General features: G+C 41.4%; 1 protein-coding gene across 3 annotated transcripts in view; it reads left to right on the top strand.

The window, feature by feature from the left end:
- WDR19 (WD repeat domain 19) overlaps positions 1-25615 on the top strand; it is a 96225-nt gene that overhangs the window by 14190 nt on the left and 56420 nt on the right. Inside the window, exons 2-12 of one of the 3 annotated variants that reach the window (XM_089654043.1) lie at positions 719-831; positions 7824-7971; positions 8677-8850; positions 10129-10199; positions 11566-11738; positions 12504-12618; positions 13552-13658; positions 14733-14855; positions 16770-16919; positions 21482-21629; positions 22862-23066. In XM_089654043.1, the coding sequence (XP_089510169.1) occupies positions 807-831; positions 7824-7971; positions 8677-8850; positions 10129-10199; positions 11566-11738; positions 12504-12618; positions 13552-13658; positions 14733-14855; positions 16770-16919; positions 21482-21629; positions 22862-23066 (1439 nt within the window). In that variant the 5' untranslated portion in view covers positions 719-806. The remainder of the gene's footprint in view (positions 1-718; positions 832-7823; positions 7972-8676; positions 8851-10128; positions 10200-11565; positions 11739-12503; positions 12619-13551; positions 13659-14732; positions 14856-16769; positions 16920-21481; positions 21630-22861; positions 23067-25615) is intronic. The other 2 variants (XM_089654041.1, XM_089654042.1) reach the window with 2 other exon arrangements.

The following is a 25615-nucleotide window of genomic DNA, read 5'->3' as shown; positions in this document are numbered from 1 at the left end:
GTGCATAGTCTCAGCACTGTGTATTGGGCAGAGAAAGAGATTTTTACTGACAGCTGTTGCCAGAAGCTGTTTTTTTAATAGATGCTTAAGGTCTTTTTTCTTAAGCTTACGTTCCACCCCTACTGAATGGATTTTCAATGCCTTTAATGAGGATAAAGCATTATCAGAAGGGCAGCTCTTTATTTAAACAGACATTGGTTTAGTGGATGAAGCTTAGTGATTTGTATGTATTCTGTTCTATTTTGTATAGTTCCTAATTTGGAAATACAATTTTTTTCACTTCATATTTTTTAATCTTTCTGTGATTATTATGTCATACAAAGGCACATTCTACATTAATATAAACCAAATGCACAAAACCTTGTGGACACGACTAGCATACCTGTATGAGCTTGTTGGAAGGCTTTCTGCAAGATTTGGAGTGTACCAAAAGAGCATTTGTGATGTCTGATACTGATGTTAGACTGAGCCATGTCTTTTTGTGTGACCTCTGTAATAGTTCCAGTTCATCAGTGGGGTTTAAGCTAGGGCTGTGTGTAGGCGACTTGAGCTTTTGTACACCAAACTCATCATACTTGGTCTATATGGACCTAGTTATGTGCACAGGGCACACATTCATGCTGGAACAGAGAACGTTAACAGCTGTACACGGTTTTTGATTATTTTTGTCCTTATTTTCCTCTTTTTATCCAATGTCATCTTTTCTGCTTGTTCTCAGGTAAGCGTTGTTGTTGGAAAGAAAACCTTGTTCCTGTTCAATCTGAATGATCCAGACAATCCTATAGAGCTAGCTTTTCAGCAGCGCTATGGAGCCATTGTGTCCCACAAATGGTAAACAATATAAAAATGTGTTTACAGCTCTCCACTGGAATACTGCAGATCAAACATAACCTGGGAGTTTGGAGCTGGTGGAGCACAATAAAAATGAATGAGCAGTGGGGGGGGGGAAAAATCCAGGAGTAGTTATGTCAAAGTCACTGTCAAAGATCTCTCTGTGCTCATTTGGTAGACTTCATTGGGCCACTCATACTACTTATCCCAGCTCCTTCTTTTTTATTTTTTTAATTCTTTTTTATAGGCAATATAAGGTGGCATATGCTAACTAGAATACTGGTACATATTGCCAGTAAAAAGTCACTTGAAGCAGTAGTAGAAGGGTATAACGATATGTATGTAGTAAGCAATATCAATGTATCAAGGTTTAGGGACCTCTCTGGGCTGGCCAAATGAACACCAACCTGTTTTGAGAGAAGGGGTCTCCTTATGTCCATAAAGAGCTACTGGCATATGGGGGAAAGTCTAATGTGGGGTGTCCAACTGGGGTCTGAGCATGTCAATTATTAAGAAGTATGAATGAAAGGAGGGCAGATGGAAAAAAAAAAGTAAATGGAAGAGGGATGAGGAGTAAAAAGGTGGGGGGGGGGGGGAGAGGGTGGAAAGGGGGACCGGAGGGCAGAGAGGGGGGGGGCTGGGAGGAAGCAGGGAGTACCTCCCATGGAGCAGAGTGTGTCAGTGCAAATAAAGCAGTGCAATTCAAGGGCGCATTGCAAGGGCTGTGTGCATTGGGTGGATTCTTCAGAGAAGTGGAAAAGATCCCAATAGCACCACCTGATCTTATGTTCCTGCGATTAATCCTGAAGAGCAGCAGTCAGGTCCTCCATCTGTTCAATGTCATCTACTCTTGCAAGCTATTGGGTTAGCGTAGGTGCAGACTTATGGTTCCATTGACTTGGTATACATGCCCTAGCAGCATTAAAGTGGTTCTAAAGGCTAAAGGTTTTTTTTACCTTCATACATTTTATGCATGAAGGTAAAGAAAACCTTCTCTGTGCAGTCCTCCCAGCCCCCCTTATAACCACCTAAGCCCCCACTAGATCCAGCAATGTGCACTGGAGCCTTGGCTAGCCTGGGATTCCCTCTCCTCGTTGGCTTAGGCAGCAGCAGGAGCCATATACCCCCCCCCCCCCCCCGTTGTCAATCACAGCCAGTGAGCCAATGAGAAGGGGCGGGGCCAAGTCACAGTCCACATATAGAGCAGCAGGTACCCCCGGTAGCAAACTGCTTGCTGTGGGGGCACCCAACTGGAGGGAGGGGCCAGGAGCCCCTGCAAGGGACTCGAGAAGGATCCGGGCTACTCTGTGCAAAACCAGTGCACACAGCAGGCAAGTATAGACATATTTGTTATTTTTTTTTTATAATCACATTAAGGAGGTGTTTGAGAAGGCATTTGTGGTACCTTTTCCTTGATAGGGGGTAAGGTTAAGTAGAACTGCCACCAGCTTGTCTTGCAAAGAAATGTCCGTAAATTTGTGAATGAGTTGAAGCACCAGCTGCCAGAAAGTTTGGAGCTTGGGGCAATCCCAAAAGATATGTAAAATGGTGCCAGTGTGTTTGCAACACCAACAGCTATCGGATTGGCTAGGGAAAAGCTTTTGCTAGAATCGACAGGGTTCTGTATCAGCGTGTGATTATTTTGTAGGTGGTTTCTTGGTACTTGCTACAGAGGGAGGACTTCTGTGCAAAGAAAAGTATGCTTTCCTTTTGGGGTTCAGTGAAGGTGACTCGCAGGTCTCTCTCCCACCTTGCTAGGAAAAGTGGGTCTCCGGTGACATGGAAATCCAAAAGAGTTTTGTAGAAGGTAGAGAATGACCCACAAATCGGACCCTCACCCATGCAGAGCTTCTTGAAGCAGTGAGGAGTGAAGCCTATGGGGAAAGAGCGTAGGTTTGGGCAAGGAGCCTATAAAATGTGAAAGCTGGACAGCTCTCCAATGATATATTGCTAGGGGTGTATGGCTAGTTAGTATAGTCTTACTAGGGATCCATTCTGAAGGCTGCAGAAAATGGGAGGCCCTTAGGAGCCCCTGTGGGACCTGCGATATAAAGATAGCATCTGTAGGACCCGGCGTAATTTCCTGATGACTGACAATCTGTGTCATAGGAGAAAGGATAGATCGGATGGGTCCGATCAGTGGGTGGGTAGCTAAGTGGGAAACTGGGGGTTTTCCTGCCCAAGGTAGACTGGCCAGTGGTGCACGTGCTGCTTTTTGTTTCAACACCACCCCAAGTTTCAAATCACCATGGTGGCACCAAACCACAACCTGGGTCATATGTGTCCCGTGTAATTTAGAGTAGGATCAGGAAAACCTATACCACCTCTGAGTTTCGGCATCAACAACAATGCCCTGCCAAGGCGTGGATGTTTGCCCCACCAGATGAAGTTGATAAATGTTGAACATACTGCATGAAAAAAAGGTCTGGGGAATTTTAAGAGGCAGAGCCTGTAACAAATATAAAAGTCTGGGTATCGCATTCATCTTGAGTATGTTACAGTGGCCAAATCAAGAAAGAGCAGGGGAATCCCATTTTTCAAGATCAACAGTTATTACTGTCAGAGAAGGTTGGAAGTTTAAATGAAGAATGTCATTCAAGGATGCAGAAATGTTAGTTCCAAAGTATAGGATCAATCGAGTAGCCCACTTGAACGGGAAAAAAGGGTCAAGACCTGCTACGTTATAGTCTGTTAGAGAGATGTTCAGCGCCTCTGATTTTCGGACATTGACTTTAAGCTTGGATACGGCGCCATACCATTTCAACTCCTGCTACAATGATGGTAGAGAATTAAGAGGGGCAGCTATGTAGAACAAGAAGTCATCGGCGTAGGCTGCCACCTTGTGTTGGTGTTTGCCTGCCTGAATACCTCTAATATTGGGATCACCCTTGATGTGTTGGAGAAAAGGTTCCAGAGTCAAACCCATTCACCCGTACCGTAGCAGTGGGGTTGGTGTATAGACTTGAAATCCATGTCAGGATAGACTTCGGCATCCCTACCGATTGAAGTGTTTCCAAGAGGAATACCTAATCTACCTTATCAAAGGCTTTTTCTGTGTCGGAGGACAAAAGTAGAAGGGAGGTGTGTGATCTTTGCGCCATCTCTATGATGATCAGTGTCCGGATGGTGTTGTCTCTTGCCTCCCTGGTCTGGTTGAAGCCAACTTGGTCCATTGCAACTAAACGCCGCAACAGGACGTTCGTTGTGGAGGCTAGAATTTTTGTGAAAAGTTTGACATCACAGTTTAGAATAGAAATAGGCCTGTAACTAGCACATAGCAGTGGGTCTTTGCCCAGTTTTGGGTGTACAGAGAAAGATGTAGCAACATGTCTGGAGGATTACTGTGTCCGTCTAAGTCAGCATTGAAGGCTGAGGTAAAATGGGACGCTAACAGGGTGTGGTACGATTTGTAATAAAGGAGGGTGAATCCATCAGGCCCATGTGCTTTCCCAGATTGGGTTTCTTAAATAGCGGATGCAATTTCCTCTACCGTAATAGGCTGGGACAACTCTTGGTGAGTGTCTGATCTAAATTATAGAGGCGAGAATATAAATCATGGAAAGCCCCTGCTATATCAGGGGAAGCCTGAATTTTGGATCCTGATGGGGTAAGCAAGGCAGGGATTTAGGACTGGGGTCGTTTTGTGCGCAAAGCATTTGCCAACATCCGGCCACACTTGTTGCTGTACTCATAAAATAAGTGACGTATGCTTTGCCTGATATAAAGACTGTTCCTAATGGCCTCACAGAGTCAAGCCAGCTCGGTCGCATGATCTGGCTGAGATTTATGTTGGCATTGTAGCATGTGGAATCTAGTCAAAGGTTATATAAGGTTTTTGTTCTCCGACTCTTGGCTGCATGGCCATGTTTTATTAAGATCCCCCTAATATAGCACTTGTAAGAAGACCATACAGACAGTGGGTTGCTCACGTTGCCGGCATTGATAGTAAAATAGGAGGTAAGTTCTCTGAGTTTGTCTGCAGCTACTTCGGGATCCTTGAGGAGTGGCTCAGTCAGCAACATGTTGGCGTCTTGGGGCACGGGTTGGAGAGATCCAGTTCCAAAAAGATTGGGGCATGGTCAGAAAATGTAATTTGGCCTACATCTGTTTTAGAGACCATGGAGATCATCATATGTTTCAATAAGAAAAAGTCTATTCTGGAGTAGGAGACATGAGCAGAAGAGTTGAAAGTTTAATTTCAGTCTTGTGTATGGAAGATTCCACAAATATCGACCAATTGGTGGGCATGCAAAAGGCCTTTAAGGTGGAGCCAGACCCTCCTGGACAGGAAGTCCTTGTGAGGGTTCAAGGTAAAATTAAAGTCACCCCCCAAAATAAGGATACCTTCAAGAAAGGCTTCTAAGGAGGTCAGAAAGGCCTTAAGAGCCTGATATCGGTTCGTATTGGGAAGGTACAAATTTGCAAGAGTAAATGTATGGGAGTATGGTTTGCCTTTCAGGAGCAGGAACCTGCCTTCCTAATCTCTGTATTCATTGAGGAGTTGTCAGAGAAGGGATTTAGGTATGAGGATATTATTATTATTATACAGTATTTATATAGCGCCAAAGGGTTTGCTCAGCGCTGTACAATAGTGGGGGGGACAGAACATGAGACAAAACAGTACAATACAATACACGAGGGGTTCGAGGGCCCTGCTCTTTCGAGCTTACAATCTAGGAGGGAGGGGATAGTGGTACAGGAGGAAGTGGCTGTGGGGGATGGAGTGGTAGGAGGAGTGGAAGAGATCGGTTGTTAGGTGAGGGTGGGGTAGGCTTCCCTGAAGAGGTGGGTTTTCAAGGTGCACCTGAAGGTGAGGAGGGTAGGTGATAGTATGATGTATTGGGGTAGGGAGTTCAAGAGGATGGGGGAAGTCCTGGAGAAGTCCTGCAGTCGGGCGTGGGAGGAGGAGACCAGGGAGCTGGAGAGTAGGAGGTCCTGTGAGGAGCGAAGATTACGGGTAGGGTGGTATTTGGGTATCAGGTCGGTTATGTAGTTTGGGGCAGTGTTGTGAATGGCTTTGTATGTCAGAGTTAGTAGTTTGAATTTAATGCGTTGGGCAATCGGGAGCCAGTGAAGGCAGAGGGGGTGGCAGATGTGGAGCGGTTGGTGAGGTGGATGAGTCTAGCCACTGAGTTCAGAATAGACTGGAGTGGGGATAGCATTTGTTTGGGTAGGCCAGTGAGAAGGGAGTTGCAGTAGTCCAGGCGTGAGATAATAAGGGAATGTACGAGTTGTTTAGTAGTGTCTGGGGTGAGGAATGTACGTATCTTGGAGATGTTGTGGAGGTAGAGCCTGCATGACTTTGATAGTGATTGGACATGAGGTTGGAAGGAAAGGTTTGAGTCCAGGGTGACACCCAGGACTTTGGCATGTGGGGTGGGATTGATGGTGGCGTTGCTAGTCGTGATGGAGAGGATGGGGGGGGGGGGGCGGGCTGGGGGGAAGACTAGGAGCTCGGTTTTTGACAGGTTTAACTTGAGGAAATGGAGCGACATCCAGTCTGATATGTCAATCAGAAGGTGGGCGATGCGGGCGGAGAGTGAGGGGGTGAGTTGAGGGGTGGAGAGGTAAATTTGTGTGTCGTCCGCATAGAGGTGATAGTTGAAGCCGTGAGAGTGTATCAGTTTGCCAAGGGAGGAGGTGTAGATGGAGAAGAGGAGGGGTCCGAGGACAGAGCCTTGGGGGACACCAACAGGGAGGGAGGGTGAGGTGGCAGCGTTATAGGTAACGCTGAAGGAGCGTTGGGATAGGTAGGAGGAGAACAGCGTCCCTGATGCCAAAGGAGTGCAGTTTAGTAAGGAGGAGGGGGTGGTCGACTGTGTCGAAGGCCGCGGAGAGGTCGAGTATATTTGTTCTCTTAGATTTAGAGGCTGGGCTATTGGAAAATATTTGTTAGAAAGTTTGTGGATTTTGTCTGCTCAGAAATTAGTCTCTTGGAGGAAAAGTGCCTGGTAGGCAAGTGGTTAATTATCATTGCTGTGTATGTTTGTCTATGTGTTTTTTCCTCAGAGATTGTCTTATTACAATAGAACTATAGGCAAAACTGTTTCTTCATTTTGAATAAAGTAAGAGAAAGTTAGAACCCTTGTCAAGATTTTCGCCATCTGTTTTGTCCCATTGGAGAGATATACTTTCACTTCCTGTCCAATAGCCAAACTAGGAAATGAGAGAAAATCCCTATACACTAAAGGAATCCTTTGCCCCCCCCCAGGTCTCCAGAACCAGTGTCTCCATTGGAAGATTTGCCCTCTTTTACTTTTCTGGGGACAACCCAAAATGTGGGATTTTCTTTTACTTTCACTTTCAATGATAATGGTAAACAGGACAAACAGAGAGAGTGATTCTCTCTAACGGGGCACAGGCAGAAATAAACACCTGACAGGTTTCCACTCTGACCAAAGCTAGAAAAAAAGTTTTGTCTTTAGTTATACTTTAACGGTGTGCTAAAACTTTGTGTATTACCCCCCCCCCCCCCCCCCCCCCCCACAGTCACATCAAAGCCGATTTTAAAATTGTGCGATATGCTGTGAAGTCGCACGATTTCAAAATCGGGTGACCTGCCGATTTCCTTGCGATTTGCGATTCGGACACAGATGTCTATGCAAATCACAACAAAAGTAGTGCATGTACTACTTTAGAAATCGATATGACTGCTCTAATAGTGGACAATAGGGTGCGACTTGGCATACGATTTGCAAGTCGCCTGGCATGAAAATCGCATGACAAGTCACACCCGATGTGACCGGGGGTGCGGTACTGCTTGGACCTTGAAGAAGTGGGTACAACCCAAAAGCTTGTTTTGAAAATCTGGATGTTAGTAAAAATAAAAAAAAAGTATCACAGACAGTAGTCAAGTATTTTTGTTGCAAGTACAATAATACAGCTACAGGTATTTTTGTATGAAATCTGTACTGTGTATTTCTTTTCATAAAATCTCTCTTCTCTATACATTCATTGTCTGTATTCATACCCTTTCTTTCGGTTTTCCACAGCTGTGTTACATATTATGAAATTCAAGCCGTGGGTGGCTCTGTCAGCATGCTTCCTCCTGACATTCTTCGATCTGAAAATCAGAGGAGTTGGGAGTAAAATTCTTGGCCAAACAGTACTTGCATCCAGTCAGACGAAGGCACTGTTCAGGTATTTTGACATCTGTCAGAATACAATATCCAGAAGGGGTGATTCCTCTGTGCATGCTGTTTAAGATGTAAGAGGAATCAATAGATTCTATTATCCAGCCCTGCAGAGCTGAATAAGAAGACACTTATAGTGTATGGCCAGCCTAAAGTGTTACTAAACCCACAACAATAAAATCAGTCTGTATATGCAGTAAAGCATGCTTGTTATACTCACAAGGGGTTAATCCTCTGCAATATGTGAAAAGGATGTTTGATCCTGTCTTCTCTGATCATTCCCCTCTTCCACATTCCCCATTTCATCTCCTGATAGAACACCTGGGGACACTCTGCACATGCTCAGTTTGGTGTGTTCTGCTAGAAAGTTTTTTCTTTTTCTTGGGAGGGTGCATGTGATCAGCACAGGGCCTATCAGCACTGTCCAGACAGAGGGTCAAGGTTTATGCAATCTCATAGGGCAGTGAGAGGAGAATGAAAACTCCTCCTACAAGCTTTAACCAGTGTTCAGCTGGACACTGAATGAAGTGACAAGACGGCTCTAGCTGCTGATGCGAAAAGGTATTTATCATTTATTTAGTTTGTATCTGTGTAGTTTTTCCCACAAGATCAAGTAAGGTGTGTATAACTGAAAACTGTGGGTATGTTTTTATGGAATAATGAAGAAGAGTTTGATTGCTGTATTCAGGGTTTGTTCTTTGTATTTGGCCAGGTATGGTGATGGCTACATCATGATTGGCTTCTCCCTTGGCTTCTTTGTGGTGATTTCCACACACATGAGTGAGATTGGTCAAGAGCTGTTCCAGGCAAGCAACCACAAAGATAATCTAACCAGTATCGCCATTTCACAGTCGTTGAACAAAGCTGCATCTTGTGGTGACAACAAGTAAGTGAAAGATTTTTTACAAACCAGCCATTTATCCTTATGTGCATTGATTGCTGGTACCAGCATCATTCCATGTTCACACTCAGGACTAAGCTGGCTGTCAAAATCAGCCCTGGAGTATAACACATTGGGGCTGAAATTTGGGTATTCACTGGAACTTTTACCAAGTGTGATAGAAAAATAAATTCTTTACATTTTTTATCACTGCTGACTGAAAAGTACTTAGACAACGATGACCCTTTTCCGCAATGTGACAAAAACCTTACGCGCTACTATGAATCAAAAAATGTAATTATTAAAACAAGAGTGATATCGGTAGCTGCTACAGCACAAACCCCTGTCTCATAAATGGGCAAATCAAAATATAAAACTATATTATATGTATATGACCCTTTTCTGCTTATTTAGTGACGGCCTAACACTGAATGGCCCACAGAGCTTTGCATCAGTTCACTGGTACTACTCAATGATACTTTTTTGCAGTTTATATCATTTTACAGATGTCTGAGTTGCCATAGTGCCAGCCTGGACCTGTTTACACTGATCTCTGGTATATAATGCTCTTATATGCCATTTCCTTCTATGCCCCATAGTTTGCCATGATACACAATAATGATTATGTCCTGACATCATTTTGCAACCCCTAAAATAAGCTCTTAAAGCGGTGTTCCACTCACTCTGTAAAAAAAATAAAAGTCAGCAGCTACAAAAACTGTAGCTGCTGACTTTTTAAAAAACAGCTACTTACCTGTCCCACGATCCGCGTTGCCCCCGCCGCAGCCCGTTTCACAGGCCATCCTGTATTCCAGGCACTGCCATCTTCAGTGTGGGCACCTGGGTAGCGCTGCTCTTCCCGAATGGCCCAAAGTCTTCTGAGACCTGTCACGTGTCCCACAAGACTTCGGGGAAGGAGGGTAGGAGTACAACTTCCACTTCCGATCGCCTAGGTGATCGCAGCAAGTGGAAGCGGGTACCTGTCAAATTCGGGTACTCGTTCCCCCCCCCTGCTCCCCAAAGGTGCCAATCCCTAATGGGGATCGGGGGACCAATCTTTAAAGCGGAACTTTCCCTTTTGGGTGGCACTCCGCTTTAAATTCTGGGTTGTACTCCCACATCAAAAAATGTCCTACTTTAACAACAAAAAATAATTTAAATTGTGTACATTCATTTTACAAAACTCTAACTCAGTTGTAATAGACACTTTACTTTATTATTGTCTGTTATTATTCCTGTTTTTTATTTTTTTCTCCTCACTGTAACATTTATATTCTGTTTTAGTATTAAAATCCATGACTTGAGTGAGCTAAAAGAAATGTATGCGATCATCACCCTGGATGATGAAACTAAAGGTAACCAACCAACATAAAGGTTATTTACTTAGTTCAACTCACATAAGCAACAACTTTTTTTTTCCAGTTTTTGATAGAGTGGGAAAAGGTTAGATGTTCTACCAGTTGCCTGTGCTCCCATTTGGGAGATTTCCCCTAACATCATTAGACCAGAGCAGGAAGTCAGCAGAAGATTTTGAGAGACACAAAAAGCAATAAAATTATTTTTTTTAAAGGAAACCGCAACATATTTGGTTCTGTTTTATTTAACATTTAAATGTTTATAAACTGATGATTTAAATCTTTTTTGCAGTCATTATTTTACATATAAATATTTAGTACAGGGTGCATCCTTCTTTCCTTCTGTATAGAGCTGGTTGTACAGAGCAGGGGTTGAATTAGGGGGAGGAGTCTAGAGCTTGTTAGAATTAAGAGAATAAACAATCTTTTCAATTCCTTTAGGTAGACTGGGAAAGGATAAGAATCATATTTTCACTGTTGGAGATTCCCATATGAATAGAAAAAACTACCACATGCCAGGGAGCTAGGTGTAATCCTAGACTCTGACCTCTCCTTTGGGCCCCATATCCAATCACTGGCTAAATCCTGCAGCCTCAACCTCCGCAACATTTCCACAATTTATCTCTTCCTGAATAATGACACCACAAAACAACTTATCCACACCTTGGTTATATCCCGCCTCAATTACTGAAGCTCCTTCCTCACTGGCCTGCCTTTACACAGGCTATCCTCTCTTCAGTCTATTATGAATGCTGCTGCTAGACTCATACACCTTACCAACCGATCAGCGACTGCTGCCCCTCTCTGCCAATCTCTTCACTGGCTTCCACTAGCCCAATGTATAATTCAGAATACTAACCACAACATACAAACCCATCCACAACATTGCCCCTAGCTACATCACCAACGTTATCCATAAATATTGTCCAAATCATCCGCTCCTTCCAAGACATCTTGCTCTCTAGCTCCCTTGTCACTTCCTTCCATGCTTGCCTCCAGGACTTCTCCAGAACCTCTCCCATCCTCTGGAACTCCCTACCCCAGTATGTCTAGTCAGCCGCCACCCCGTCCTCCTTTAGGCGATCTTTGAAAACTCACTTATTCGGGGAAGCCTACCCCACCTCCGCCTAAGAGCTATAATTGAGTCACATCCATCAGATCATCCCCTGCAGCTGTCACCTTTTGTATCACCTCTCCTCCCTTTAGATTGTAAGCTCGAACAGAGCCATCCTTTTATATTGCAAAGCTCTGCACAAACTGTTGGCACTATAAAAAAGCTTTGCTTGGAGTTGGGCATTAAGAGATAAAAAATATACAGAAAAATATATATCAACAGGATAACAACACCCATTTTTTTTTACTAAAGGTTTAGATAGACTTTCCTGGACAGATGATGGACAGTTGTTGGCAGTATCCACTCAGCGAGGGTCACTCAGTGTCTTCTTAACCAAACTTCCTATCTTGGGAGATACAAGTGGCACCAAGATTGCCTATCTCACATCCCTGCTGGAGGTCACTGTGTGCAATCTGGCAGAAGGGGTAAGAAAAATTGTTTTAATTTGTTTTCTGACATTACGCTAAGTTTGACTTTAATTTTTTTTTTTCATTTTCACCTGTGTAATTTTACTAAACTCTTCAAATGCCACTGAAAATACCTTAATACAACAGTCATTTTTGGTTAGTTTGGTGCTCTCACATGTCTTAATATTTCTGAAGGTCTTCAGAAGCCAATGCACGGACTAGTAATGAACCTACAAAAGATGTTTTTTTTATTATTAATAACTGACCTAGGTTGAGACTGAGTCACTAAAATATCTTACATCATATTGGTGCATATTAAAGGTTCTCTTCTGATTTGATTGTCCCTCATATACATGGTATATCATTCAGAATTTGCAAGCATTATGGATGACAGGAAGGAGAAGTGTTAGGCTACCCGGTCTGCAGCTATATAGCAAGCCTCAGGCTGCCCATATCAGATCTCTTGGCCAGAATAGGTTTGATAATATGATTCTTTTGTTTCATATCAGACACTTGCCCCTTTTCTCTCTGACTAAGGTGAAATTCCAATTCAGTATGCAGTTGGAGAAATTAATATTCTATTTCCTGACAACATATCAGTTGCAAAAAACAGAAGACCCCTTAAAAATGCAATTAACACTTCTGACATTCATGTGCTTGCTGTTGTTTCATTGCTGGCTGATACAGCAACAGAATCATAGGGCTAATGTGGCTTTAAACTGCTATAAAATGTTGATAGTCTCATATGCTGTTTAACTTTCTTTTCCATAATTTGTTGGTTAGGAGTTGCCAATCACAGTTTCTGTTGAGGTGGAACCTAATTTTGTGGCTGTGGGTTCTTACCATGTTGCTGTAGGAATGAACAACCGGGCCTGGTTCTATGCTCTGACCGAGAATGGTATGAGTCTGTCTCTATCACATTGTCTTATAATATGACTTTGACACTGTCCTCTGCTCATCCATTATTTCTCATTGTTTAATAGTGATAGACTGTACAGAGTGCATGCCTGGGGTATCTCCGATATATATTTTTATTACATAAAGCCATACACATCACAGAGGCTTCATATAATGATAATTTTTCCTCCATACAAGAAAATTAAAAGCATAGTTTATGTATTAATGAAAAAGTAAATACGATTTTAAATGGAACCAGTGTGAGTAACTAATAATGCCCATACATCAGGCTCTTTTTATGCCCTACACTAAAGGAATCAGACTTAGAGGGGGGCAGTACTAAGAGCCACTCAGCCCCTGCTGTGGTATTCTTACAGTGATCATGCTGGAGGAGAAAGCAGAAGCATGACCACATCAGTGTACTGCTGCCCCTCTTTGTCAATCAGCAGATTTGAGTTGGGGTGGGAGATTCTTGACTAAGCTTTGCTGCTGTTACAGTAGAGGTAGATGACCTTTCTGTGCTGCCTGACTGGGATGGCTGAAAAGAATAAGGTAAAATAGTTTCCGTTTATGGTATTTAACTGCCTGCATGTTGTCCCTCTTAAAAAATACTCCTTGTGTGCTTCTGTTTTTTATTGTACAGATAGCCCTCTTTATGTTATCAATGCCCCTTGTTAACCAAAAAAACTTTGTTTGACAAACCATCAAACAAAATAAATAAAAATAAAAAACACAGCACAAAAAATATATACATATGAGTAAATAAAAGCAAAAATATTAAATAATAAATAAAATAATGTCCAAATAAAAGTGCAAAAAAATGTCCTTTATTCAATTTTTTTTTAAATCAGACTTTGACTTCTGTAGTCTGAAATGTCTTTTTTAATATACTGTATATCTTAACATAATGAATTCATTTTTTTGTCCTGTGCAGGTGTAGAGAAGCTGAAGGACATGGAATACCTGGGAACTGTTGCAAGCATGAGCCTAAATTCTGATTATGCTGCTGCTTTGTTCGAGGGCAAAGTACAGCTTCATATGGTGAGAATATCATCTAATTATCTCATGATTAGGCAGACGGAAACTAAAATGATGTTAATAAAATAAAGTTTTTTTATTAAGTGCTTTCAGACAGTGTAATTCCTAAGAGTATAGCCCAAAAACAGTAGATAGATACTTAATTTTAAAGCAACCAAAAACTTTAATTGATTAAAATATCTTTATTGATTTGTAACTACCTCTTTTCCCAGTGCTAGTATTACATAGACAGAGCTTAACATAAAAACTTCCCTGCATGCACTGCTTCTTTTCAGAAACTGATTGGGGGGATTTACTAAAACTGGAGCACTAATAATCTGGTGCAGCAGTGCATGGTAGCCAATTAGATTCTTATGTCAGCTTGTTCAATTAAGCTTTGACAATAAAACCTGGAAGCTGATTGGTCTCTATACAGAGCTGCATCAGATTTTGCACAATGCAATTTTAGAAAATGATGCCCATTGGGTCTGCTTCTGTGTGATTGGCTAAATTATAGAAATATTCCAGTTTTCCTTGTAATAGGTGTTACACAAGTACAAGCATAGTTTCGCCACCTGGCCTCACCCCCCTTTTACTCACACTTCTCAGCTAAAACTTTGAGTTTGTCCCTTTGTAGCTACAAAGCAGTGGGGAATCCGCATGTCAAATATTGTGGTGCTACATATCAAAAAATGTAAACAGCACTTAGCATATTATTAAAAAATTATCGGTTTTTATCTTATTATCTCCAAAGTTAATATCAGCATAATATGTGTTTGTAACTGCATATTACTGCCAGTATTTGGCTGTGAACCAATATGCAAAATATGGATGATAGCTATTCCTTTTGACCTTGGAGATTTTTTGATTGAGATCTTTAAGTGGGGAGCATTGTGCATGCCTGAGAAATTGGCCAGTTTGAAAACAGGTGAGCTGTTTGAATTGTTACGTGCATTGCTAGATATGCCTGACAGAATCTATGATGTCTACTGAGGCATGTACACTGGGATTCAAAGTTAAGTCTGCAAACCAATTATATTTCCTCCTTGTGCAAAGCAAAATATTTAATTCAAAACGGTTATTTCTGAATCTCCCCAGATTGAAGGTGAATCAGCAGAAGCTCAGGAGGAACGGGAGACTCGTCTGTTCCCATCTGCTGATGAAAAGTATAGAATACTGTGCCATTCATTGACTGGAGATTTCCTTATTTACGGAACTAATGTAATTTTCTTTTTCTTTATTTAATACAGTCCATGTGTGTTTTTGCTGAAATGGTTCTAACTAAGAAGTTAAATATTTCTAACACATATACATATAAAATAAAAAGGGTAGTAAGATCCTCACACAGTGGTGGAGATGAATGCATGTGTGGCTTATCCCAGCCAAACAGCTACCAATGTCTTAATTTTCAAACCACACTAGAAAAATGGCTGGTTGTAATTTGGTTATGGGCATCACAGACCCTTTGATTACATTTTTTGGGAAAAAAACCCCTCGTATGTTTTCTATTTTTTTCATTATCTATTATGATTTGGACTAAAAAAACTATTTAAAAATATACATATATTTTTGTCAGGTTAATATGAAATTGTGCATTTTATATTCAGCTGCGATGAAGACCTTGTGCAACACTTGGTGTTTCCCTGGTGCATGGGACTGTCAGACTCCATGAGAGGTTGACAGCTGCCGCGGCTGGATGGCGCACCTAGCAATACGAATTTTTAGGGCAGTATGCACCCAGGGATTCCAGAGATTTGTTCCAGGCATTCATCCCTGCATACTGTCCTAAACATTTGTACCGCTAGGTGCACTGTTCAGCAACAGCAACTGCCAGCCTCTCATAGAGTTTGACAAGCTGCCAGCAGTGGGGCTGGACGGGGCATTTGTGCCCTCCACCAGCAGCTAAATGCCAGAGTCCCATGCACCAGGTAAACACCAAGTGTTGCATGAGGCCTTCATCTCAGCTGAATATAAAATGCATGATTTTGTATTAAAGTGGAGTTCCACCTGAAAAATAAGAAAATTCAGCAGCTACAAAAACTGTAGCTGCTGACTTTTAAAATACCGACACTTACCTGTCCCTCGGTCCATCGGTGTCCTCACCACCACTGGTTTCACCGGCCGCCTTCTCTCCCTGGCGCCGGCATCTTCAGTGTGGGCACTCGGCTCACTGCGCATAAACAAGAAGTGCTGCGCTTTGTAAATGGCCCCGTAGTCTTCTGGGACCTGTCATGTGTCCCAGAAGACTACAGGGAGGGAGGGGGGGAAGACAACTTCCACTTCCGATCACCTAGGTGAACGCAGCGGAAGTGGGAGCGGGTACCTGTCAAATTCAGGTACCTGCTCCCCCGCTCCCCAAAGGTGCCAATCCTTAATGGGGAGTGGGGAACAAAAGCTTAAAGTGGAACTTCCCCTTTTGGGTGGAGCTCCGCTTTAACCTAACAAAAAAATGTATATTTTTAAATAGTTTTTTAGTCCTAATATCTTTCATATTAGATAATGAAAACAAATAGAAAACATATACAAAACCACTATACATTGCCTTTAAAATATCCACATGCACTGCCCCAAAATTGGATAAGTGCATGCATTGTATGTAAACCTTGTGTCATTTTAAATTTTTAAAAGTAAAAATTCTGCTTAAGAACAGCTACTACAAGGTGCCTGATGTTTCCTTCATTAGTCAGAAAAACCTTATTTGTTAACCCTTAAAAGCCACTGGAGAGAGTGCGCCGCACTCATGCAAGGAAATAGAGCATGCAGTCTATATGTGCCTACTTTTGAGAAAGAGACATGCACTGTTGTGATGCTGAGAATGAACAAATAAGCTCTTTTTTAGTGGTTCACACTACAGCTCTCATGTAAATCACACCGCATTCCTGTGCAATTCCCATGCGATTCTGTGTGGTGCGATTTGAGCCCATTTATGATCAGTTTTCTTTAAACTCCCAATGTATGAGATTACACCCACTCCTAATATGTTAAATTGTGCTAAGGAAGGATTCCTAAGTACTTCATTTTGGTATTGCATGAGATGCACATCTAATGTCTTTTTTAAAATATAGCAAAATGAATGACAGTGCAATTTTCCAAATTTTCACAGGCGTCAAACCTGGTTTCTTTCCTTTTATATAGACTGGGCTTGTGAAGTACTTTTACCTTGAAGATTGGCAATACGTTAATGAATACCGACACCCAGTCAGCATACGAAAGATCTTTCCTGATGCATCTGGAACAAGATTAGTTTTAATCGATGAAAAGACAGAAGGATTTGTGTATTGCCCAGTAAGTTAACATGTAACATGATTTAATTCAGGTAGCGTATAGAATAATACCTAAAGGGTAACTCAATTTTTGTGGTTAAAAATATCAAAATAAAAAAAAATAATAATATAGCATATACAATTGCGACACAAGCCATATTGTAATGTATTGTTCTTAAAAATTATATTGCCTTTTCAATCTGCAACACTGACATTTTCTGCAAACTTCAATGCAATTTGACAACCTGGAGGTGTACCGTATACAGTTGGTGTACGGAACGCTTCAGAGATATAATTTCCTGCTTATGTGATTGGCTCAATGATTTTCCCACTAGGATACAAGTCAGATTTTAGGCATCCTCTTCAAAAAAAAAAAATCTATTTAGTTGAGATGCTTTAAAAGGGTTCATCTCTTTTAAAGGGATGCAAACATTGCCACACTCCTCATAAGTCTACATTCACACTGGCAATGTAGTCCGGTGTGAATTGTTAGCGTCAGGAATCTTCTGTGTGGGGATCACTGCTGGATTCACACAAAGTGCATCCACCAGCAATCACTGCAGGTAGCCATTGGCTGTGCAGCGAGCTGCAAATAGCTGCGGCTGCTGGCAACCTGCTGGCAAACTAGTCGCTCACAGCCACAGCGGGAATCAGAAGATTCCTGCCACTACAATTCGCACCGGCCTAAATTGCCGATGTGAATGGCGCCTTAGAGCTCTGCAAGTGCATCAGCTGATCAGAAGTGAGAGTCTCTCCCATTGAGATTCAGTCCTGCACAAAACCAGTGTTAATTTAGACGTCAAGTTTCGATTTCATTTTTTTTTTTCATGGTCTTTTGACTAAAATGCCTTTTTAGTTTAAGTCGTATTTTAGGCATTTGAATTGTTTTAGTCGTATTTTAGTTGATTAAAAGCTCCAGTATATTTTAGTTAAAATCCAGTGGGTTTAGTTCAATTGTAATGCATTATTTAAAGCGGAGCTTCAGCCATTTTTGTGTTTATTAAAAGTCAGCAGTTACAAAAACTAGCGGCTGACTTTTAATAAACACACACTCACCTGTCCCAGGGTCCAGCGACATGCTCACCCGAACCATCTCTTCTCTCCCTCTTCTCCGCCCGGTGCTGGCATCTCAACTGTTGGCACCAGGCTGTGTGACAGCTTGCAGCTTCACAGTCGGGTGCCCACTTCATATGTGCAAGTCGCGCTGCGCATTCCAATTGATCCGGCAGTCTTCTGTAACCTGTGACGGCGAACTGAGCCGGACGTGGAAGCGGGTACTTGTCAAAACCAGGTATCTGCTCCCCCTGAAAAGGTGCCAAATATGCCAGTGGAGGGGGGTAAGAGGCAAACAAATGGAGCTTCCACTTTTGGGTGGAACTGCACTTTAAGCATTTCTCTAGAATTTCCAAACTTATTATATACTCCTGGAGTAAAAAAAAAACTAATACCATGTTATTATTTATGGTATTAAGGTCTGAACAAACTACACAGACACAGATTTAGCCGTTCTATAATATCTTTATAAGTAAAACGTTCCTCCCTCATATTTTGTTCCATTTTCGTTCATTGGCAAAAAACTGGGATTGATTTTCGTCATAGTTTTCATCAGTTGATGAAAATTCAGAGTAATTTTTGTTTAGTCTTCTTCACTGGAAACATGCCGCTGACGAAAATATTTTCATCCAAAAAATTAAAATTGCACAAAACAAGGAATAGCACAAAGAGCTATTCCTTCACAGCAGAAACAGGTAGAACTCTGAAACAAAGTTTGTTAAAATCCTTACAATATACATTACCCACACAGAGGGGATTGTTTTTTTTTTCCTAGCAAACGTGAAGTTACTCTGTAAAGCTGAACTCAAGTCAAAAAGATTAATACCTTGTTGAACTAAATATTCATGAAAGGTATTAACCTGCTAAGTAACTGTAATTATGTTGAGCTGGTCTTTTGAGCCAGAAACCCCTGGAAGAGAGCGTACCCAAATCGGTGATAACACTTCTCTGTTATTCAGTTCAAGTGTACTGTATGTAAACCCTAACAATACATTTCTTTTACTCGCACCTTCCTTGATGTTCACAAACTTTGCCCCATTGAAGTCTTTGTAGGGATAATCTTGTTATAGCCTTTTGGATAATAAGTTGGGCTTATTGGGCAAGCTAGGGGAGTCAGCACTACCATGGGGGGGGGGGGGGGGGCATTAACCAATGCCCAAACTGACAAAAATAGTATTTCTCTCTAAACAGGAATGTTAGATCCAACATACATTAACAATATGGCTTCTGTGATACCACACTTTTTTTAGAAGGGGTCTGGGTTATCTCTTTCTCCAAATTATTGACTCTTCAAATTAGTAACTCTGTGGACCAGGGGTTAAGGCTGTGCACTGCAATATAGGTTGTTTTACTTCTGGTGGCAAACCTGAAAAGTTTTTAGCCAAGATTTGCAAACTTTGAGAATCCTGAGGATGTGCTATGAACCCAAACCTATCCCTAATGAAATGGTGACATTTAGTTTTTTTATCTGCCTGGAATTCAGCTTTAAGCACAAAAATAAGTATAAAACATTTTATTCCTGAATTATCTGTCATTCTTATGTAAGGTGATGAGCGCAGTTAAGTATTACGTTGCCTGAACCTATTTTGATAACTTAAAAGGATCATTCTCTTGGACTCATTATCTCAACTAAGAAATATATATGCGCGTAGATAAAATAATAGAAAAAAAGCAACTGTTTATCGGTTATAAATGCTGACAATTGCATCATGAAATAAAGAATATTCCGATGAATGAAGAATATGTTTGGGGTTCCAAAGTTATCAGACATTCCATTTACAGCGGGTAAATTAAGTATTGAACACGTCACCATTTTTCTCAGTAAATATATTTCTAAAGGTGCTATTTGACATGAAATTTTCACCACATGTCAGTAACAACACATGCAATCCATACATACAAAGAAACCAAAACAAATAAGTTCAGAAATTAAGTTATGTGTAATAAAATGGAATGACACAAGGAAAAAAGTATTGAAAACCTGAAGAAAGGGAGGTGCAAAAAGGCACTGAAACCAGCTGAAATCTATCAGTAATTAGAAAGCAATCTTGCTCCTTGGCAGTGCAAATTAATATCAGCTGGTTCAGTCTCAAATGATGGCATATAAAAAGGTGTCTCATTACCAAGGTGTCACACGAAAAACAGCTCATGATGGGTAAAAGCAAAGAGCTCTCTCAAGACCTTCGCAACCTTATTGTTGCAAAACATACTGATGGCATTGGTTACAGAAGGATTTGTAAACTTCTGAATGTTCCAGTGAGCACTCTTGGGACCTTAATCCAGAAGTGGAAAGAACATCATTTCATCATAAACCGTCCATGACCAGATGCGTCTCGCAAGATTTCTGACAGAGGAGTGAAAAGAATTATCAGAAGAGTTCTCCAAGAGCCAAGGACCATTAGTGGAGAGCCTCAGAAAGACCTGAAATTAGCAGGTACAATTGTTTGAAAGAAAACAGTAAGTAATGCACTCAACTGCCTTGGCCTGTATGCACGCTCACCACGCAAGACTCCATTGCTGAAGAAAAAGCATGTTGAAGCGCGTTTAAAGTTTTCTGTACATTTGGACAAGCCTGTGAAATACTGGAAGAATATGGTCTGGTCAGATGAGACCAAAATTTAACTCTTTGGATGCCATAACACACCATGTTTGGAGGTCAAATAGAACTGCACATAACCCCCAAAATGCTATCCTAACAGTGACGTTTGGAGGTGGGAACATCATGGTGTGGGGTTGTTTTTCAGCATACGGTACTGGCAAAGTTCATATCGTTGAAGGAAGGATGAATGGAAAAATGTACCAAGACAGGAATCTGCTGTCATCTACCAGAGTGATGAAGATGAAACAAGGCTGAAAATTTCAGCAAGACAATGATCCCATACACAAAGCCAAGGAAATGCTCAATTGGTTTCAAAGAAGGAAAGAAAATAAAGCTACTAGAATGTCCCTGCCAATCACCTGACTTGAATCCAGTAGAAGATCTATTGAAAGAACTAAAGATCAGAGTTCATAGAAGAGGCCCATGGAACCTTCAAGATTTGAAGACTGAGTGGAAGAATGGGCCAAAATCACACTTGAGCAATGTGTGCAACTAGTTTCTCTTGAAGCTGTCATTACCAACAAAGGATTTTGTACGAAGTATTAAATACATTTCAGTTTGCGTGTTCAATACTTTTTCCCTGTGTCATTTCATTTTATTGCACATAACTTAATCCTGAACTTATTTGTTTTGGTTTCTTTGTATGTATGGATTGCATGGGCTGTTACCGAGATGTGGTGAGAATTGCATGTCAACAGCACCTTTAGAAATATATTTACTGAGAAAAATGGTGACGTGTTCAATACTTATTTTACCAGCTGTATATGCCAGGTTTTACTTGGAATCCAAGACAATGACAAGCTGATGGTATGTATTTTAGGCCAATAGCATAGTGATACCTTTATTTAAAAGTTAAAAAAATGAACATTTCTGGTGTAAAGTTCTAATTTCCCAAACTGTGTAATTTTCTGTATGTTTTTTGCATTTTTCAGCAAAATGATAATTTGTATGAGATTCCGAACTTTTCCCCAACTATCAAAGGCATACTTTGGGAAAACTGGGCAATGGATAAAGGGGTCTTCTGTGCCTTTGATGATGACAAGGTGTTTACATACGTTTTTCACAAGGACACTATACAAGGTACATCCTTAGCTATTCTTTTTTCCATAAAGGTATTAAATACTGGTACCAATCTATTAAAACTTGAGGAAACAAAATGAGCCGAAAAGTGGAGATGTTGAAAAGTATCAAAAAGCCACTCTTCATCTTTGATTTTAGAAAAAAAAATAAAACTAGAGCCATGATTGGTCTTCACTTTTGTACTTATATTATTTTTTTATAGTTTCCATCAATCAGCCATAATATCTTAGTGAAGACTTGCCTGCAAAATGAATTATGTTCACACATTTGAAGTAAGAATTATAAAGCTGATGTAAAATGAGTTTAAAAAGTATTAGTTTAAAGCAGAACTCCAGTGAAAATTATTTATTTTCCCATGCAGTGGGGCTGTGCCTGTACGCCATGGGTTAACTGCTTATTTTGTCCAGGAGCTTAGGGAAACGCTATACTTACCCCATCCTCTGATCCTCTGGAAAACCGACCTCCCCCATATCCAGTGGTGGACTGTTCCTGCCATCCTCACGTCCGATGCTGGCTAGGGGACCGGTCCTCCGCTCAGGATTGGCGGATTAGGTAAGTATACCTCTGCTTACCGAACCCCTAGACAACAATGAGCATTTAGCCCATGCAGTGTGGGCACAGCCCCACTGCATGAGACAACATTTTTGCCCGGAATTCTTCTTTAATGATTAAAGAAACTTCAGTAGACACTATGAGAAGCTAAAATGTACACATACCTTAGCAGTTTCAGAATAACATATGTTGAGAAAAATATGGAGGCTGCCATTGCTGACCACTTTTAGAAAAATCTAGTTGCCTAGTTGTAATCCAATGACCTTGGTGCTTTTAAAGCCACTGACCTGGTATTCGTATACAGCCAGGAAAGCCAGACTAAGGTTTGAACTCCTGATCACATATATGTTCTAGGCTAGTGAAAGAAAGTACTGAAACCTGGCTGCCATGCTGATCCCCTGGCTGATTGTGTCTGAGTTACTGAACCAATACAAGTGTGCAGAAAGTGAAGACAGAATTCCTGATCTGTATACTTGTGCTAGGTCAGTGACTGTTGAATTCACTGGATCTGCTTGACAGGCAGGTAACTAAGATATTCAGGAGAAGTCACAAATTATATCCTTTATATTTATCTTGAATAGATCTATTTTCTCCACCCCTTATGTTACCTATCAATGCATGTACACAAGTTAGCATTTGGTTTTTAATCATTTGACTTTAGCATGTGTCATATTTTTCAGGTTCCAAGGTTATCCTAGCAGGAGGAACTAAGCTACCTTATGCTCATAAACCTGTTCTCTTACACAATGGAGAGCTGACCTGTCAGACTCAGAGCGGAATGCTAAACAACATCTATTTAAGTACACACAATTTCCTGAGCAGTGTAAAGGATACAGATGCCAAAGAGCTTACAAAGATGCTAACACAGACTTTAATGTTGAGAAGGTAGGACCACAGCTTCTCAACCTTTATCCTTCATAATGGTTGTCAGATATAACCACTGGAAAGTTTGTTGTTCCGAGAAGGGCAAATTGATACAGAAAACCCTGGTTAAAGGGGCTGTTTTGGCAAAATATAAACACACTTAAGAGACTGCTGAGGATGACCAAAATGAGGGGAAGGGAGGTGTCTGCCAGTACTCTAGTAAATGAACACTTACAAAGCTTCACATTTATTTACTTCTGCTTAGTAGTAGCCTGTTCTTCACTAGGTTTGGAAATGTTCCTTTTTAAAATAGGGGCCTGCAACCTTTGAAGGGGCCCATTAGTTTCATAAGGTGGTCAGAAACAGACTGACAATCACAATGATCACAATTAGGAGCCTGTAAAATACCTAGACCACCTAGTAAAATATGGAAAGATGTGTGTTTTTCACTTAGAACCCATATTTACACCATTTACGCCTTTCAGTCGCTATGTGTCCTGTTATCCTTTTTGCAGAAAACAGTACAGTATAAGACAGTCATAAGGTAGAGCAGTGTTTCTCAACAGGGGTTCTGCAAGAGTTCCCCAGGGGTTCTGCTGCAAATCAACATTGTGGCAGATGTATACCACCCAGTGTTATTTTCAGTAGTGTTCTTAACCCCATGTGAGAAACCCTGTGTTATGGATTTGCAGAGCTGTGCAGGGAAACATACTGTTATTTACTGCACTGTTCCCCACAGGTCCTCCTCTTCTGTCTGTCTCAGGCTGTTAAATGTAATATCACCTGGGATGGACGAGAGGAGGGCTAGTGGAGATCAAGGAGAAAAGGCATGTTAAAACAGCTTCCCTGCACTGCTCTGCATTTGTTTGTTAATTGTTGTTATATCTACAGCTTGTTGATCAGATCCAATGTTCCGTGAGCTGTAGATCTGAAATTTTTTTTCGGGGGTTCCCCCAGATCCCGAACTTTTTGCGAAGTGTTCCTCCAAGGTAAAAAGGTTGAGAAACACTGAGGTAGAGAATGGGGAAAATGCAGTAGGAACATCACAAGCTGCGGTAAAAATTGAGTTAGACACAACAGCAACCAGCTGCTTTAAAATGTTACTGGAAACATGAAGGAGATGATTTCTTATCCTCCATTGAGGTACACGGAAAGTCTTAAACCTTCAGGCTATACTGCTGCATATAGGAGGACTGGATACTGACAAACAAAAAAAGAACTGTAAGCCCTCCCACTGCCAGCATATCTCAGTTTTTTGCTGGTGTCCCAGGAGGATGGACATCTTTTTTTCAGCTCAGCTGATTTTAAGACTTAACCTACTGTTTTGTAGCAACTTTTTGCGCTCTTCAATCAAGATTTATGTCAAAATAGCTGCAGGAGGTATCTCTGCTTTCTTGCAGCTACCTGGCACTGTTGTCCTCAGTCTCGACTTTTGGTCTTTCTGTGACCAGGTCTCACTCCTTTGACATTGTGGAGTGAGCCTTGAAGTGACGCTGGGCGATGGACACCACTTGAGCACTTTCCAGACTAGTTCTGGCCAAGTTAGCTGTGGAGTGCTTTCCAGGTGCAGAGCTGTTAGCATTGATTTTGTGCTGTTTCTGATACTCACTTCTGTAAATGGGTCCATTAGGCTGTACATCAAGCCCACTGGGTGCCTATTTTGAATTCTCCTTTTCCCACTGGCTTGTCATGGAAGGTTTTAACAAAGTGGGGCTGAGTGCTGTTGTAATTCCACTGGATAGAGTGTTATGCATGCACACTCTGTGGCCTCTTTCCCACCAGACGGTTTTGAGGAATCATCTCTCTGTTGCTGCTAATACAAGAGCCATGAGGAACATTGATCCCTGTTCTGTTTCTGCTGCCTGCCTGCACTAGTGTTGGCCCTCTGGTGCTCTTGAGGTATCCTAACTGTAAGCTAACCTAGTCCTTTCTTCCCAAGGTAGTTTCAGAATTTAACCTTAATCAGGACATTGTCTTTCCCTTTTTGAATCCAGTTTGAGTTCACAGAAGGAGATTTATTTCTACTTGGACTGTTCTAGTGTATCATTCTGTGTATGCCACTTCTTTCTATCACAAGACAGATTCTTTTTTTGTCAGTTCCAGATGGGCTCATGAAGGGTGCCCCAACGTCTAGTTTCCCAATTTTTAAGGGGCTCAGATAGGCCATTGTGTAAGTCTGTGGTCTCAAGGATCAGGTTCTCCATTTTCCAGTCAAGGGTCATTCCAACAGGGCTATGAGTGCTTCTTGGGTGTTTTGGCATAAGGCCTCTGTCTTCCAGGTTTGTACATTTTGATACCTGGACTTCAGCTCACATGTTTTCCAAAATTTTCTAGGTCAGTGTTGCAGTCTCTTCTAAAGCCATGTTTTTAGATGTAAGCTTCAGGTGGCGCTTTGTTCTACAGGGAGTACCCAGTTTCAGTTGTTTAGGTTGTGCTTATTACCAGTTTTCTGTGTTGCCCACTCTTCATTTGGACTACTTTTGGACATACTGAAAGTATAGTATTTCCTGTGTCCCTCAATAGACAAGGAACAGGACACAGGTGCCCTCCTCTGTGTTATGATCATAATT

Source organism: Staurois parvus, unplaced genomic scaffold, assembly GCF_062004578.1.
Source record: "Staurois parvus isolate SC_StPar_1 unplaced genomic scaffold, SC_StPar_1.0 ptg000734l, whole genome shotgun sequence".
Classification (NCBI taxonomy): Eukaryota; Metazoa; Chordata; class Amphibia; order Anura; family Ranidae; genus Staurois; species Staurois parvus.
Note: the sequence above shows the minus strand (reverse complement) of the source record. Positions and strands in the feature narration are given on the sequence as shown.